Raw genomic sequence first — 17745 nt, forward strand, 5'->3', positions numbered from 1 at the left:
CCTGCTGCCCAGGCTGGTGGCAGTGTTGAGTGTTAACTCACAGAGTTCTGGCTCAAAAAGCAAGGTGAAGAGGGTTGAAGATGAAATCTGAAACCAACCTCTGTTTTCCACATGTTTATCTCGAACTCACTCACACAGGGGCGGGGAAAGGAGGGTAGGAGGGAGGGAGACAGACAGACAGAAGTGACCTGTATAACTGACAGCTGACTGAAGTATACATGGACTTGGCACAATAGATATAGATTGATAGAGCAGGTACAAGGGACTGTGACAAATGTTTGTGATCAGTCCCCACCCCGCTCTGTACATATAACACATAAATGCCAAGGGCCTCAAAGACGGCTCCTGTGCTCCTGGGTTCTGGTGTGCTACTTAGTCTTATGGCGAGTTGATAGAAGCTAAAGTCATCGGAGAGAAGGAAGCCTCAATTGGAAAGATGCCTCCATAAGGTCTGGCTGTAGGTATTTTTGTCAGTTAGTGATAGATGGCGGAGGGCCCAGCCTTATGAATGGTACCAACCCTGGCCTGGTGGTCCTGAGTTCTGTAAGAAAGCAGGCTGAGAAAGCTAGTCAGCACACCCTCCATGGCCACTGTATCAGCTCCACCTCCAGGTTCCTGTCCTGACTTCCTTTGAGGATGAGCTGTGATGTGGAAGCCTAAGCCCTTTCCCTTGTTAAGTTCCTTTGAAACTTCCCCACACCCCAGGCTCTCTGGCAGCCTTGAATTGGGTGGTAAAGACTCACAAGGTAATGAACACTACCACTTTAGCAGGTAAGGTCTAGCTTCCCACACAAAGCCAAAGATGAACTCTGATGGACACATGCCCCGTGAGCACTCAACCCCACGCCAGCCCCCATAGGTGCAGTCACTAGGAATGACAGAAGAACATTTACCTCGGACAAGCAGTACCTTCCTTCGACAGGTGCTAGCATGGAGGAATAAAAACTAGGATTTCAGATTTCCCTCGTGGTGTGTGTATGTGAGACAGACTGGGGGGAGGGGGAGGGAATGAATGAATGAATGAATGAATGAATGAATGAATTTGACTACTATCAGGGCCTATGTAAATTTTCTTACTATTGTGATTGCACACTTGATGAAGGAAACCTAAGGGAGGGAGAACCTATTTTGACTCACAGTTTGAAGGTATCTTAGTCCACTGAGTGGTAATGGTATGACAGAGTCTGTGGTGGAGGATCATGAGGAAGCTCCTCATATCCGGGCACACCAGGAAGCAGAGAGTCGAGACCAGACCCATGGGTAGGTACAACCTTCAAAGGTGTACTACCTATGTCAGTCAGCTGGGCCCTACAGCTTGGCTCCACAGCCTTTAGCTACACTAAGAATGGGAGATGGAGCACTCAGGACAATAGCCTGTGGAGGAGGCCATTCCAGAGTCAACCCAGAGTAAGCCTTCTCTGTGGGTTCTGTGGAAGTCACTCTGCCTGGTGGTGCTGAACTTACTTACATTATTCCTATGATAGCTGTTATGTGACCCGCAAACTCATTTGTGACAAGCAGCAGTCTGAAAGGCTATCAACTCGGAAGCAAGTAAGAGACGGTGTAGCTAGCTCAATCCTTCAATAAGCCTGGCTGCCAAGCACCCCAGATATTCAGGAGCTGCTCTGTGAGTCTGGACACACCCCAGGTGGTTTGTAACTGTGGGTACAGCATAGCCTGTGGCCTGTTAACAGGGCTCATGTTACTAGCTGCTGGCCTTTCTGTTCTCTTGCCTTAGCACTAAGCATCTCTGGGTTTCTGGGGCTGGTAGTCAATTCTTAGTTTTAGGGCTGCGCAGGATTTTCAGTCACTGGGAACCCAGATGTGAACTTCCTTTCTTAGCCAGCTGAGTCACATGTGAGGAAGATTCTTGTGAACTTGAATCATCTCAACCGACAGAATTGTTTTTCTGGTTCTTCCATATTTTGCCTACATATTCCAGACAGAAGCCACGCTAACAGTGTAGCAGCACTTGAACATCTATCTGTGAATTGCTGTCTACACTCCTAGAAGATGGTCTCTTCCCACAGTCCTCACTACTGGCTCTCCTACTTGGATCTCAGCATCAGCAAAGGTCTTACATCAACAGGGAGGGGTCAGTACACTGAATTTCTGTTGCTAAGTCACCTTCTCCAATCATGACGTACCAGAGCTATGATATAATAGACATCTCTCCTGTGCAGACACTGAGGTTCAGGGGTGCAACTGATCCTGAGTACCAAGATCCACAGTCAGACGACTCAGAGGGTACCCACTCTAGTTCCAGGTCAGTACCTGCTCACTGGACACACACACACACACACACACACACACACACACACACACACACTCATCACTCACACACACAGACAGTATCTGCCGGGAGCCAAGCCCAGGAAATTACCTGCTGTTTTAGAAAGTCTAGTCAGTACAAGGTTAAGAAAGGACATTCACAGGTCTCAGGTCCCAGGAACCTAAAGAACATCTGGCATTTCCTTGGAGCTGGCTTTGACAGTGGGATGGTCTAGGGTGATAAGATTATGACAGTGGGAAGGTCTTAGACAGTAAGGATCCCATAGTAAGATAGCCCTAAACAATGACCCTCGCCCAAACTTCCCGGTTTGCTGTGTCTTTATAACCTGCCCCCAAAATTAAAGTTTCAGAGCTTGATCAGAACCCAGACTTGCTCTCATTCTTTGTGTCTCTTGTCCTTTCATTCGTTCGCCCCCTTCCCTAAGGTCTCCTTGAATCCCCGCGGGCCGGGGCAAGTATCTAAGAGTGTAACTTAGAAGCTAAGTTTCTATCAATGTTTTCTTTACAGCACTTCTTTTTCTAAAATACAAAAGGCTCTTATTTAACCACAAAATACACAGGTTTTTTTTTTAAAAAAAAAGATTTTTAAAGAAAAGGCCAGTTCTGTATCGATTTAGAAACTCTTAGAGCATGAAGGAGTGCACCAGGATGAATCTGAAGGCTCTCCCTGCATTGCCCCCTAACCCAGAGACCTCTTCTGCCTCTTACTCTACAGTCCGTTACTCTGTATGATTTTAAACTTGTGGGGTAATCATGTTAGCTGCTAGAAGATAAACAGTGTAAGTCATGCCCTGGACTAATTCTAGAGAACCCCCTCCTGCCTCTACTACAGATGCTGGGAGCTCCTTAAGCAGGAAGCAACACCATGGAGCCCAAGGTGGGTGGGCACAGGACCTCACAACTTGAGAGGTCTGTCAAGGCAGTGATAGGAAGAGCAATCCAGTGCTCCCTCCTCTCCCTCCTCTCCCACCGCCTCCCTGCAGGAAGGAAGCTTTGTGCTGAGAAAACCAGTACTAAACGTAGCTTAGCTGCTGTTTAATAAAAATGCTAAGGACCCAGGAGAGACAGGTCAGTTGGTGAAGTACCTATCTATCACACAGCACAAGGATTCCTCAAGCCATGTGAAAATCCAGGTGTTCCCTGGGAAGAGGGGAAGAAAGAAACAGGCGGGTCTTGGAAGCTCACTGAAACCTGCCTTGAAAATGACTTTCTGCCTTCAAGCTCCTGACAGGAAGACTCCTGAGACTAGTCTCTGGCTAGATATCTGTCTGTCAAACTCCAGAGGTCATGTGAGCCACAGTGGCAGGGACCCTTGTTTGGTAAGGAAAAGCCATACCACTTCAAGTAATGAAAACCAACCTGAGTCAAGTGAAAAACTGATCTCATAGCCGAGAAGATAAGGATTCCAGAAGAATCTATTTTTAGATGCTTTATTTCCATTGCATAGTTGGTTATCCCACATAGCTTTAAAAACTAAGGAGTTATCAAGTTAGTTACTAGGGCAGAAAAGCAACTCACTCTTTTATTGAAGCCCACAAGCAACATTCAAGTAAACTGCATGCATGGAGAAGATAATGGCCACAGGCTTAAAGGAGTGTTGTCCCTCAGCAGCTCTGTTCTGTTCTTCAGTGCAGCCCTGTCCCCCTCCCCAGCACTGTGGATACAGCAGAGCCAAAAGCCTGGCTTTCTTTTAGAAAGAGGCTTGAAAACTGGGCTTCAGGTCCTGCACTTGAAATTCACTGATATTTTCAGGATGTCTCACTCCTCAACCTACTGGATGGAGATTATGAACTGAGTTTCCCAGAGCAGCCACCACTGCTGCTGTGCTGTCCACTAAAGGCTCCAGACGACACACAGAAGCTCCCCTCACAGTGATGGCAATGGGGGAGGACACGTGGAGAGGGAGCTCTTCCTTTCATCAACCTTCTTTGAGACTTATCCATCTTTAAAAACTGTTCATTTGTACATTGTTTTGGTGTGTGTCTCTGAGTATGTGCATGCATACAAGGCGTGCATGGGGAAGTTAGAGACAATCTGAAAGAAATCAGTTCTCTCCTTCCCTTTCTCTTCCTCCTCCCCAACCCCTTACCTTACCCTCCCTCCCTCCCTCCCTCCCTCCCTGCCTCCCTGCCTCCCTCCCTCCCTCCCTTCCTTCCTTCTTTTACACTTTTCATCCATTTTATTCTTGGGCAGTGATTTGATCTCCTGCACACCCCACAATCTTCCAGGACCCAAGTTTATCTCTGTAGCCCCCGGACAGCATGAGGCTCTGGGAGTGTGGCTGAGGCACTGTGGAGAGGGATGGAGGGATGGTTCCAGGGAGGATGAGATATGCAGAGGCAGTGGCTGCAGCATTATCTGTCCTCCCAGTCTCCTGCCCCTCCCCCCTCCGTTGTACTAGGGCCAGAGTCTAGAAACAGGCCCTCCACCAGGCGCACTGGCTCTTGAAGCTGAAGGGGGAGATTTCAGAACTGCAGCCAGGGCTTCCTGTGTTCTCACTTCCTGCAGGCCAGACGCTGTTCTCCTTCTGTCAACACCTGCCTGCTTCTCTTGTAGCCAGGACTTGGGTAACATGGGAATACTGACTCAAGCGAGCTGCCCCAGGGAACTGCTGATTCTTCAGTCATTTAGAAACAATACTATTAGATTATTCTGCTAGAAATTTCACTTATAAAATGATAAACTCGACAGGAACAAACTAGTTCCTATTGCCGGTGCTCTCACTGCCAGGGACAACTCTATGAGCCATTTTTTTTTTTTTTTAACCTTCTCATGTGGATTGCAAGAGAAGCTGGGTTTAAAGCAAAGAAGTAACTACATGAAAAAACAGAAAGGGCACATGGCTAGCTTTGCTCATTTGCATATTGTTTGCATAAGTTAAGAAGAGGAGACACACCATAAGGCTGTTCAGCTACTGTGGAGAAGGATGCTATCTTCCTTTTCACTCTGACCACATAGGACAGCATGCCATGTGGAGACAGTAAGGAGTTTGCACCAAGAAAGTTTACATCATAAGTGACTCCATCAAGTAATACTGAGAACAATCCCCCGAATCCTCTCTGATCACCTGCTCTGTGACAGCATGGTTGCTTGTAAGCTGCTGGTTGTGCTTGCTGCCACTGCGCAGACGAGATAACTGAGGACCTACAAGGTACGCTGTACAGTATAAAGTTGGGACAGAGACTCATCTCCTAAACTTGTGTTCTTTAAGATCCTGTACTTCCAGGGGTTCCAACATCCTTTCGTGGCGACTGCTAAGCTGCAGGGCCCTTCTTGTTAGCCTATAGGTAAAAGGCAGTGTGGCATCTGCAGCAGTACACAGAAGAGTCAGGCCCAGCAGGAGATTGAAGATAGGAGAGGAGAGATAAAGCAGCACGAAGAAGGCTATGAGCGGGGAAGAATGATTAAGGAGAGAGAAAGACAGAAGGGGACCATGCAGCGGAAAGCACAGGGCCCCAGGCTAACCACTGAGTATTTGTGTTGACTGGTCCAGGGTGGGTACTATGGCAGCAGACTCTTAAATCTCTCACAGAAAGGGAAGCTGCTCTGCCTCTGCAGGAGCCTACAGGGGGCCTGCCTAGGAGACTACACACCCAAGTAGTCAGCGCCTCTGAGCTTCCCAACAGACCTAAGAAGACAAACAACAAGAAGCACAGGACAAAGGCCATTGAGTAGGGGGAAGGAGGTGGCTTGGAAGAGTGAAGACCTGGGTGTGATCAGCAGCTCACACATAAAACCTGGTGCAGTGTACACGCTTGTGACGTCAGCACTGGAGAGGCAGACAGGTGGATCTCTGGGCTCTGACAGCCAGCCCAAGACAGTGAGATACCCTGTCTCTAAAAGCAGGTTGATGGTTCTCAAGGAACAGTACCTGAGGGTGGTGTCCAGGGTCTACTGGTACACAATGCACATACACATGAACATGTATGCAAACATGCACACACACATATATGCACAAATGAGACACATACACACAGATGCAGACACACATACAAGTACAAGCCCTCTGAGATCGTAAATGACCTTCACTGGAATCCTATTCTCCCTCACAGAGGAGGGCAGATGGAGAGGGAGGAGTGGGGATGCTTGAATGTTCATGGGTCAGCCAAAGGCTACAACAGTGGTTCCACTGTCCAATACAACCACTTTACAATGGAAATTTCTGGAAACATAGAGATTTCACCTAGCTGTACCTATGGGCTATTTATAGGAATTCTAAGGCTACTGTGGTAGCTGTCTTTTGTTACTCAAGGCTGTTAAGATGCAACCCAGATGGAAATAAACTCTGCAGAAAGTGACGAAGGTCTCCTTCTATCAGTTTAAAAATTTCATTGTTATGTATTTCATCCATATAACTGTTAGCATTCTGTCTAAACTCCACCCCCACAGTTACCTGGCAATAGCCAGGTAGGCCTGACCCACTATAAAAAGGGTTGCTTGCCCTCTCATCTTTCTCTTGCTCTCTTGTTCCTCTCTTGCCTCTTGATCCCTCTGTCCCCTCGCCCCTTCCCTTCCCACTCTCTCCACGTGCTCATGGCTGGTCTCTACTCCTCTGCTTCTCTTTTCTCCCCCCCTTCTCTTTCTGCCTCTACTACCCTCCTGGCTCCCCTCCCTCAGGGAGAAGAGATGCCTCTGCATGGCCCTGCTGAGACATCCCCTTTCCCCACACCTCTCCACATTCCCACTGAACATATGCTCTCTTTATCCCTTTATCTTTTTATAAACACACCAGTAACATGCTCCATATTAACTGTTTTCCATACCTGATAAATTGTCTTTGCTTATGCAAACATTCTGAATTTTTAATCTCTTCAAATTTACATCACAGAAATTAGTTAAAATTTTCCCAATTTTTCACGTTTTGTATTTTTTAAGACTTTAGCCCCTTGCACCCAAGCACAAACAGGAGAATGAAGCAATGACTTGAAGTAATACACAGAGAGCAGCAGGGACAGAAGGCACAGGAGCCGTTCAGAAGCACGGGCCCACTGCGCACAGCGTCTCCTGTGTGAGCTTCTGGGTCGAGTGTGTGTGAGGGAGGAAAAGTGTGGCTGCTCTCAGTTTTGAGAACAGGCCCACTCCATCATGGGCAGTGTCTCTGTCACAGGATGGGCTATAACACAGGGACTCATGCCTGGCACGAATGAGACTTCATGTGCTGGTCCACTCCAACAGACACAAAGCAGGCTACCATGTACCACTCCAAAAAGGCAAAGAGTGCTTGCCAACCACCATGGTTTGCCTTATCAAAACCATCCATGCGGTGGAGATGAAATAGCCCAGCTGCTGATACAAATTAACGCCTGGGGAGGCAGTGGGAATTTGGAATAGATAAGCCCTGTCTAGTCTCCGCAGTACTGCCTGCATGTAAGCAGGTAAATTTATTTTAACACACAATTCACTGTACAACCGCAATCCAACTGCTTCTCCATCGTCAATAGCTAGAGTTAAGTGTGTGCACTGATGTTGCACTCCTTCGAAATGGTGTTTTACACGGACGAGTATAGAGGCTTACCTCATCCCATTCTAAAAGGTAGCTGGTGATTTTTGAACCATTGTCAATTGGAGCCTAAAAAAGAAAATAACGGAATGAGATTGGAGAAAGCCATTCAGAGACAAGCTAGCGACTTAGACAGTGGCTATCCCCTCAGAGGGGAAACCAGCAGCTGCCTCTGGGCCTTGGGAGACACAATTACCTCCTAACTTTATGCAAGTTAGCTTTAAGTAAGGCCTCTCCACTGGCAAGCTCCCCCTCACCCCCAATAGTAAAATACACCCACTTCCACCTCTACCCACAGTCCAGTCTTGTGTGCCCTGCTTCCTCTGGGATAAAACTTTGAACAGTCACTTTAAGTTCAGGTATAGCAAGAGACAAAAGGGCCCACTGTGTAATACAGATGCTGCTGGGGGCTGGGAGCAGGCACAGGCCTGGAACTTCCCCCCACAGCTTTGTGGGTTTGTTTTGTTCTACTTTTTCCTTCAAGTACTTAGGATTAGAAAGCCAGCTGTGGTATTCAGTACCGCTTCCAGCCCCTCCATCATCCCACCCTGAACCAAAAAAAAAGAAAAAAAGAAAAAAAGAAAAAAATTCCATCCTCTGAATAGACTGCTGGAGGGTACTGCCATTTACGTGTGATCAAAAGGAGGCTTTATCATTTCCTGTGCTCATAAAAGAAAGCTGATACCAAGGTCACTGAGCAGACAGGGCTCAACAAGAAACTTTCTAGAAAAGAACACTTTTCAGAACCTGAGCTATTAGAAGGGGTGACCTCCTGGTGGGGTTCCTGGTAGCAAATTCTCAAAAGACAGAGGATCTAAGAGGCAAATGATAGGAGCCTATCTTGTCTCAACCTTGCTTGGGTTTAGTTCTTCCTCAGAGACAGAAGAGGCGAGCGAACTGCAGGGCACCCTTGTAGACAGACAGAAACCCAGCGTCTCACAGTTGCAAGTGAACCTCAGCTTTAACATCAACATGAACTTTCTTGTTCCAAGAATGAAGACACATGATGGGTAACTGGGAGACTATATATATATCACCCATTAAACTACTCAGTTTTATAAGAAGCACTCAGCAGACAACACCTATTACTTCCTCACAATCAGACATCATCTAGGATCTGTAAGGGCCACAGGTCCCTGTCTCCCTCCCTCCTCTTCCTGCTAGGCCAGCTCGAAGGCTGCTGCGAGTCCTTGTGAGCTCTGGCGGGTCTGGCCTGGAGGACAGGGTACAGATGCTTGTCAGTTTTTAAGTAACTGGCAAAGCTTTCAGGGGAATCCAGTTCTCTGAAAAGAACAGGAACCGCAGCTCGTGCATGCCTGTCCTTCATTAGATGGCCTGGTAGTATCTTGTCCACTGCTGTTCTCACAATCCCCATGGTGGGATCTTTGGGTCAAGGTCTCCCATGTCACTACTGACTCACAGGGTATCAGAAGTTCTTTGGCTCTCAGTTTTCTGTGGAGTCTAGAACCGGCAGCAGCCAGAGACAGTCTCTGGTGCACATGCCCTTACCTACTTCCCTGGGAGCACATTTAAATAGAAGCCGAGCTGAATCCAGGACCTTCTTATGGTTTCAGACAACTGAATGGAACAAGAGGGTGTCTCTGTCCCCAAGTGACCTCTCTGGAAGCTGCTGGTCCCCTGAGACCCGAATGCCACCCAAGCAGAGAGCATAGACATATCAGTGATTCCCAACTTTAAGTTTGTAAGACCCCGGGGTCCCTCTGGTAATCTTGAAATTTCTTGTATTTTATCAAAAGCAATAGGTTTTAGCTCTTCCCTTTGGAAAAGATAGATTTATATTAGCTTAGGTGAACTTATATTTAAATGGATACCTATTTGCCAAGGGATTAACCAATGATGCTGACCAGTTGGGTGCTAAAACTCTGAAAAGGTGGGAGATCACTGACCTGTATTATCCCTGGCAGCCAGGAAGGAAAATAAAAAAGTTCAGATTCTAAGCCAGTTCAAAGTTTTCCTTTGTCCCACTAACACAGTCAATGTCGGCCACTAACTCTGAGCACGTGGCCACTGAGAGCAGGGTGCGGATGAAGCCTGGCTCCACTGCTCCTGTCACCGCTCCTCTCTCCCAAGCCCCTCACCCCTCCATACTCTGGAACCACAAGCTCCGTCACCTCCATCTATCTGATGCTTTTTGGCTACATTTTCAGATATCAAGACATAGAAATAAAAATTTTAGAGGGTGATAGTGATCTATTTTCTTGAGATCAGGAACCAGTGAGTAACAGGTTAGAGGCGTTATTTAGAGAAGGAGCCCACCCTAGGACCCTGTGCTAGGAACCAGTGAGTAACAGGTTAGAGGCGTTATTTAGAGAAGGAGCCCACCCTAGGACCCTGTGCTAGGCGATGGTTATTTTTAGACAGTACACTGAATTTTATGAAAATCACTACATAGAGTTCAGGCTGTTAAAAATAGGAATCCTGATTGAGCTTATGACTAATTAGTGAAAATTAATGAAGTCTTAATAGAGTATAGGACACAATATATTCTGGGAAGCTTTAACTATTAAGTATTTCAGCTTTACTTAGGAAACAGGTAAAAGAGCACAAACCTACTTTACCTCTAAACCTTTACACTGTATGCTGAAGTTTACAAATGTTTGCAGAAATGAACTAAACTAGAAGAAAATGACGAAGTTGAGGTGTTTTACGTATTTGTATCACTTATGATACATTGGGAGATCTACCAAGGTCCTGAGAAGGTGCTCACACTGGATCTGGCAGGTCCTTCCTTCTACCTCTTCTGCTTGACTTGTATGGGAATGGCAACTTCTGGTGCATCGTGACTGGGTTTGCATAGTGATTACACAGGAAACCAAGCCCCATTGCAAAGTGGAATATTTGAAATGGCCGCTGACTGCCTTGAGCATTATTCTTGGCACTCTGAGCTACCCACCTTCCACTGCAAGGTTAGTGAACTTTTGCTCCTGTGTGCCAGCTTGGGAGGGAAGGGACATTCTGGTGCGCAGCTGTGGGTGGTGAAGCTGACTGGCTCGGAGCAGGACCCCTTGACAGAATTGTACATGGCGTACACCCTGCAAAGGAAAACAGACAGACAGGGTGAGCATCAATACCTGGGACCCACAAACAAGCTTCTGACCTCTGCCTTATCCATGGGCTTCACGGCTGAGCAGAGCTCCTTACCCAAGAGCATACTGTGGCCTTACCCTGACCTAGCCCTGGGCAACAAGTATAGTGACAACCATCTCATTAGGTATTCCTTTCAGTGAGTGCCCTCAGCCCCACTGCAATGGAGGTACCTCTCCTGACTATATAAGAAAGACTATGTAAGAAAGAGTATGTAAGAAAGTAACCTTCAGTTCCAGAATAGCCTCCAAAATACACATTCTAAAAACCAACAGGCTTGACTTGGCCATCTAGGAAAAGATAAGAAGTACTAGCTTGGAGTGAGTGAAATAGGATGTGATGTACTGACTGGAGCTCACAGGCTGCAGAGAGCGTCTAGAACAACACAGTAGGTGACATCTCAGAACTGCTCAGGCATGGTGTATACTAAGCTAAAAATATGGATGCTTTACCCCAGAAGCCTGCCGGCTACTGTCAAATGCATCTCTCTCCAATTCAACAAAGCCAGAGTTCCAACACCGTCCATCCACATGCATGTTTAATGCCCAGACACAGAAACAAGATTAATGACAAGCTAGGTCATTTGAGAAGAGGGAGCGTCCTAGAGAAAATTCTACCATCAGACTGGCCTGCAGGCAAGCCTGTGGGGTTATTTGCTTGATTGATGATTAGTGTGGGAGGATACCATAAATTAATAAAAGCTCACTATGGGCAGTGCCATTCCTGGGTAGGTGGTCTCTACCTAGTGTAAGAAAACAGGCTGAGCAAGCCAGAAGGCACAAACCATAAGCAGCCTTTGACCATGGCCTCTGCTTCCATTCCTACTGTCAGGTTGTGGTCTTGGGTTCTTGTCTTGACTTCCCTCAGTGATGGAGCATGTCCTAAGAGTTGTGAGCTTGAGGTAGGTGTGGTAGTGCACACCTTTAATCCCAGAGGTAGAGGTAGGCAGATGTTTTTAGTTCAAAGCCAAGTTCTAGGTCAGCCAGGACTACACAGAGAAAAGAAACCCTGTCTCTACTGACCCTCCCCACCCACAAAAGAACTGTCAACTGAAACAAACTCTTTTATTTCCAGGTTGGTTTGGGTCATGATGTTTCATCATATCAATATAAACCCTAAGAATTACAAAACAAGTTCTAGGCCAGCCTATACTGATATACAAACAAAAATAAATAAAAAAAGAACCATGCCATTCTCTACGAATCTATATGCCAATCTGATTATATGTCATTGTCCTGTTCCTAGAAATTTGGAGGACAGGAAAGCATATTAAACCATCCAAGCAGGCTCAGTCAGCTAAACTGACAAGTGTGGAACACTCTACAGGATAGAAAAATGACGGCAATAAAACCACACAGAGCTAAAGGGAAATCCGTAGAGCTAAGGGCATTGAAGAAACATTAACCAAACAGCATATTCAGGCTACATTTGAATTTTTATAACAACAAACTGGAGAAGAAAAACAACCTTCATTTTTCAGACAACCAAGGAAAAGAGAGCAGTCTCTGAGTTTTGAAGACATTAAGAACTACTATTGTGTTTTAAGTGGCAGGTAATGATGGTAATGTTCTTTAAAAGTGAAACATATATTATCTATATTTGACTTCAAGATCATTGATCGGACAGAGTTTGGTGGGGAAAGAACTCGAGGGCAGGCACAAACATGAGATGTTATATGAGTCACATAGAGTCGTTTTGTTCATCTTGAATTGTGGAGGCTGTCAAGAGTTTGGTGGGTATATACTTGGTGGTAGAGCACATACTCAGCATACATGAGGCCTGGGTTTAATCTCCAGAAAACCCCTCTCCAGCATGTCGGTCAGCGAGGAAAGCTATTTTAACATTAAAGCACACTATAAACACGTTATAGACAGTAAAATCTGATACATTATCGAATCACATCAGGATTGCTAATTAATCAGAACTGCTCAGTAAACAAATAGTAACTACCCGTAACTGTAACAGCAAACACATTCCCACCTATGATGTCTATAAAAATATGAAATCTTTGAAAATGTTTTATATGTTAAATATTCCAGGGACCAGGAAGATGGCTCAGTGGTTAAAGGCACTGGCTGCCAAGCCTGATGACCTAAACTTGGTCCCTGGAACTCACATGGTAAAAAGAGAGAACTCACTCCTGCAAGTTGTCCTCCGGTCTCCATACATAATCTTCCCCAAATAAATGAATTAATTAAGTAATCCAAAGTTTTCCACATGAGGGTGATGGATTTCCCCTAATATCCTCTAACAGGAAGGTTTATAGTACAGGACCATTTTCTTGCACAATGAGTTGTAAGTTGGGGTTCCACATGGTTTCCATGTCAATACCAGCCAAACTTAGGAAGCAGGTGCTCCAAGGGTTTCATCAACAGGCCTGCAGCTCCTTCCCACACGTCTGGGACATCCCAGGAGCCACAGTCTCCAGTAAGCAAGAGCTATTTCCTAACTGTGCTCCGGGCTGGTCAACTAGGCTTTTGGAAAGGGCTCAAAATATCAGTTTTCTGGGAAATGTCATTCCATGATGTCACTTCTGGGCAGCTTCTTGAACAAACTGCTCACGGTGGTGACTGGAAAAGTGCCACGACGTTGGTCATGGATTGGCTCTTCACTCCATCACTTAAATCCCCGACAGGGCTACAGCGGACAGAAACAGTGGTTCTTCTGTTTTTAAGCAAAATTCCAATTTATTTTTAAAAGGCATTAATATACCTTGAAGCACAGGAATAAAGGGTCAAGGACGGTGATGGCAGCCGTCCATGCCATACAGTGGGTACAGGCTTCTCATGAGCTGGTCACTAATGTCTAAGTCCTGGCTTCCCATAGTAGGAATCATCTTAATACCATTGTTAACTTCATAAAACTGTCAACTAAAGGAGAAAGATACTCTCTGAGTAATGCCTGAGGAAAACAATTGTAGATAGGTAAATCTGTATCTAGAACTAGTTAAGCGTAAGTATTTTTAAAAGCATTTATTTGTGTGATTGACTTATTTCCTTTAAAATAATTAGTGTGTAGGTGATATATGTACATGTGTGTGCAGCTGCACATGTGTGTGAGAGTATGTGTGCAGAGGCCAGGCCAAGCTTGGACGTCTTCCCTCTGGAATCTATCTCCCCTATCTTTGAGACAGTCTCTCACTGGCCTGGAATCAGTCATCAGGCTGGGCTGGCTGGCAGTGAAACCCCGGATCCGCTGTCAGGGTCTCAGCACTGGGCTGGCAAGCATGTGCGATGGTGGCTGTCTTTTAATGCGTGTTCTGGGGATCACGCTGATGCCCTTATTCCCCGAACCATCTCTCTTGAAAAAATGAGATTTTTCTCCCTCGCATTCTAGCATATAATCTCAGTGTCTTTGTTTCCCCTTCACTTCAGCGTCCCCAAACAATAGACCAGAGTTCACTTTAATGGTCTGATACAACATATAACATTATTTCCCTGGTGGAAGTACTAATTATACTTTAATAATTATAAATTGAGTCTTTTACAAACATTCTATTAGTTAATTAAAAATGATTATTTCAGCAAAAATCTAACAAAAGACCTAAATTTTACAAATCAATGTATGCATTGTATCTAAAGGTCTTTTTTCTTCAATCCCATAACAACAACAATGTGGTATGGAATAGAAATAACATATATATGTTTATAGAAAAAAAGAGGAAGAAACACTTTTGAACTTGAAAAGACTTTGGGCATAATTTTCCACGAGGCTTGTGGTTCAGATGGCAGGTGTCAATAAAAACAGCTACAGGCACATGATCAATAACACTGCCTGAAGACGCCCTGGTCTCAGTAAACTCCACTCATCTGAGGAAAGAGCAAAGAAGTCAGGAGCTGCTTCTGCTCAGGCAACCAAGACCAAGCACCAGGCAGCTCATGCTACGACTCACAAAGGGGAGCTCACTACTTCTAAAGACAGGCTTTTCATCAGTAGACTCATGGACCACCGACACAGTGGCGGAGGGAGGGGAAAGTGAGGTATCATGAGAGGATATCAGACATCTGTGGACAGGATAAAACCTGAGCAGAAAAATCAAAGGAAATCTGAGGCCGAGGGCCACTGAGAGGCAATGGGAACAGAGAAGGTAATGGGCTGACAGGAGCAAAGCACAATGGTGGAAGAGGAAACTGTCCAAACAAAGCCTAGTACTGTCCACAGAGGCTACAGGAAACGTAGCCATTAGAACAAAGGAACTAGAAAGCCTAACACTACTTCAGTGCACAATTTAACAATGAAATATTTGTGTGCTGAGATGTCTGTAGGTCTCAATCAAAATGTCTACTACCTGGGTATCCATCCCATGTGCAGTCACCAAAGGCAGACACTAATGTGGATGCCAGGAAGTGCGTGCTGACAGGAGCCGGATATAGCTGTCTCCTTAGAGGTCTGCCAGAGTCTGACATATTCAGAGTTGGATGCTCACAGCTAACCATTGAACTGATCAAGGGGGTCCCAATGGAGGAGTTAGAGAGAGGGAGCTGAAGGAGCTGAAAGGGTTTGTGGCCCCATGAGAGAGCAACAATACCAACCAACCAGAGCTCCCAGGATCTAAACCACCAGCCTGGAAGCACATAAGGAGGGACCCATGAGTCCAGCTGTATATGCAGGGGAGGATGGCCTTGTTGAGCATAGGTGGGAGAGGAGATCCTTGGTCACATGAAGGCTGGACGACCAGTGTTGGAGAATTTGAGGGTGGGGAGGTGGGAGTGGGGGGGCCGGTGGGGGCCCATCCTCATAGAATGCAGGAGGAAGGGGGATAAAATAGGGTATGTGGGGGAAATGGGGTAACGGGATAACATCTGAAATGTAAATAAAATATCCAATAAAAAAAGAATTGGCTGCAGTGTAGCTCCTCCTTGGTCAAGTGCTTGCCCATCATGGCACATGCTAGGTCTGGTGGGCGGCACATACCTATAATCCTAGCACTTGGGAGGTGGAGACTAGAAGATCAGAATTCAAGGTCATCTCTAACTTCAGAGACCCTTTCTCCAAAAAAATGAGACAAACAAAAAGTATCACAGGAAGGGGGAAATGCTGTTACAAGAAATATCCCGGTTGTCTTAGCTCTGTGGGCTTGGACCAGGGTGACATATCTAAATTCCTAGTAAAAGGAGCAGTGGGCTTGGCTGTGGCTTTTGTGGCTGCTGGATGATACATATCCTCCAAAGCAAATGGTATTCCCACAGCCCTCTGTGCTCTAACAGGTGACTGCTGAATTTGTGATTAACACTTACATTTCTGGAACTCTGAAAGTTCTCTGTATCATTATAGAATATTACAGACAACTACACTTGATCAAAATGCAGAGAACAAGAAACCATGTGCTGCTCGGGACCAATGACTACAGCTGCAGCAGAGTTCATGCACCTGAGGGTAGGGATCAGTTCAGAAGGGCAGGGTTGGGGACAGGGTTAGAGCCACAGGGACAAGACGCTTCCCACGAGATGTCTCCTAGAAATGTCAGGGAAGCTGCGCCCATACAGACTCAGTATGTGGCTGCCTAAAGGAGCCTTGAGCGAGGATGGCACCACAGACGTGCAGATGTGGAAGCCGGAAGTGCTACACAAGTCAACAAGGGATGCTGACAGGAACAGGAACAGAAACAGTCTTCCTCAGAAAAGACCTTTCCCCGTGGTTATCCAAATAGTCAGCTCTGAAAACACATACATACATACAAGTAACATTACATAGACTGTGCAGGTTTTGTGTATATGTATGCATATACATGTCTGAGATATAATATGTACACGTGTATATAAGGGAGGTATATGAGAGGGGTTGGAAGGTTGAAAGGGAAGGGAGACATGATCTGATGATTATAATTAAAAAAAAAAAAAAACCCTACTATTATAAAAAGATCCTGGGATCAAATATTCTCCACGCTTCCTTTGTATTGAGAGAAACAAGAGACAGGACAGTAAGGGAAAGGGCAGATTCGTCATGACATTCCAGTTTCTTGAGAAGAACATTGTAAGACATCAAGGAACAGGAAATTATTAAACTAACCCTTTAGTAAAGCACTGACAACCTTAGAACATGGAGCAAAGGAAATGTGTGCTACCCGAGAGATGGACTGCATCTCCACGGCTGCTCTGCCGGTTAGTGTTTTCCGTTTGTTCAACTGAGCATGAGAAGAATGGCTAAACAGTTTCTGTTATCATCTTAGCTCTACAAATGACATGCACTTGTGTAATGTTTAAAGTATATGCGTGGAAAGGTCCCTGCAGTAGAGTTCATACACAGGCCAGCAGATGTTCACTATGATGATAGAAACTAGCCAAGTTTAGAGCACACGGACCTCTGGTGAGCACACTGCAACCTCAACTCGCCATCTCCTCCTTTTTCTTTTTGAAATAGGGTCTCAGAATTGGCAGGCTGGCCGCCAACCCCCCACATAGCCCAGGATGACCCTGACCTCCTGTGTCTCCTCCATATATACTTCTCAAGTGCTGGGATTGCACATGTAACAGCATGCTTCCCTCACTCTACGCCTTTATACTTGATTGACTAATACATCAACCTCTGTGGGTGTGCGCGTGCTTGTGCTTGTGCTTGTGCTTGTGCAGGGATGCACACACATGCAATCAGAGGACACCTCTGGGAGTCAGGGTTCTCCTTCCAGCATGACAGATGAACTCAGGTTGGCAGGTCTGGCAGCAAGTGTTTTATCCTGAGCCATTGCATTCACATGGCTTCTGGTAAAGAGAAGGCCGGCACAGAACTTTTACTGATGTTGAAGTGAAAACAGGTGATTTCTGGTGGAACTACATTGGAACTCCAACCTCTTACTAGGCTACTTTGCCTTCACTCCACCACAAGGGCTTCTGTGTCCAGGATTAACCTCT

At 45.8% G+C, this 17745-nt stretch overlaps 1 protein-coding gene across 6 annotated transcripts in view; it reads right to left on the minus strand.

Annotated features, from left to right (window-relative positions):
* Fndc3b (fibronectin type III domain containing 3B) overlaps positions 1-17745 on the minus strand; it is a 288833-nt gene that overhangs the window by 62976 nt on the left and 208112 nt on the right. For all 6 annotated transcript variants that reach the window (XM_076932205.1, XM_034499558.2, XM_076932204.1 and 3 more), the window contains exons 10-11: positions 10707-10845; positions 7808-7861 (exon numbers count right to left, since the gene is read on the minus strand). In XM_076932205.1, coding sequence (XP_076788320.1) covers positions 7808-7861; positions 10707-10845 — 193 coding nt within the window. The remainder of the gene's footprint in view (positions 1-7807; positions 7862-10706; positions 10846-17745) is intronic.

This window comes from Arvicanthis niloticus, chromosome 4 (assembly GCF_011762505.2).
Source record: "Arvicanthis niloticus isolate mArvNil1 chromosome 4, mArvNil1.pat.X, whole genome shotgun sequence".
In the NCBI taxonomy this organism is placed as follows: Eukaryota; Metazoa; Chordata; class Mammalia; order Rodentia; family Muridae; genus Arvicanthis; species Arvicanthis niloticus.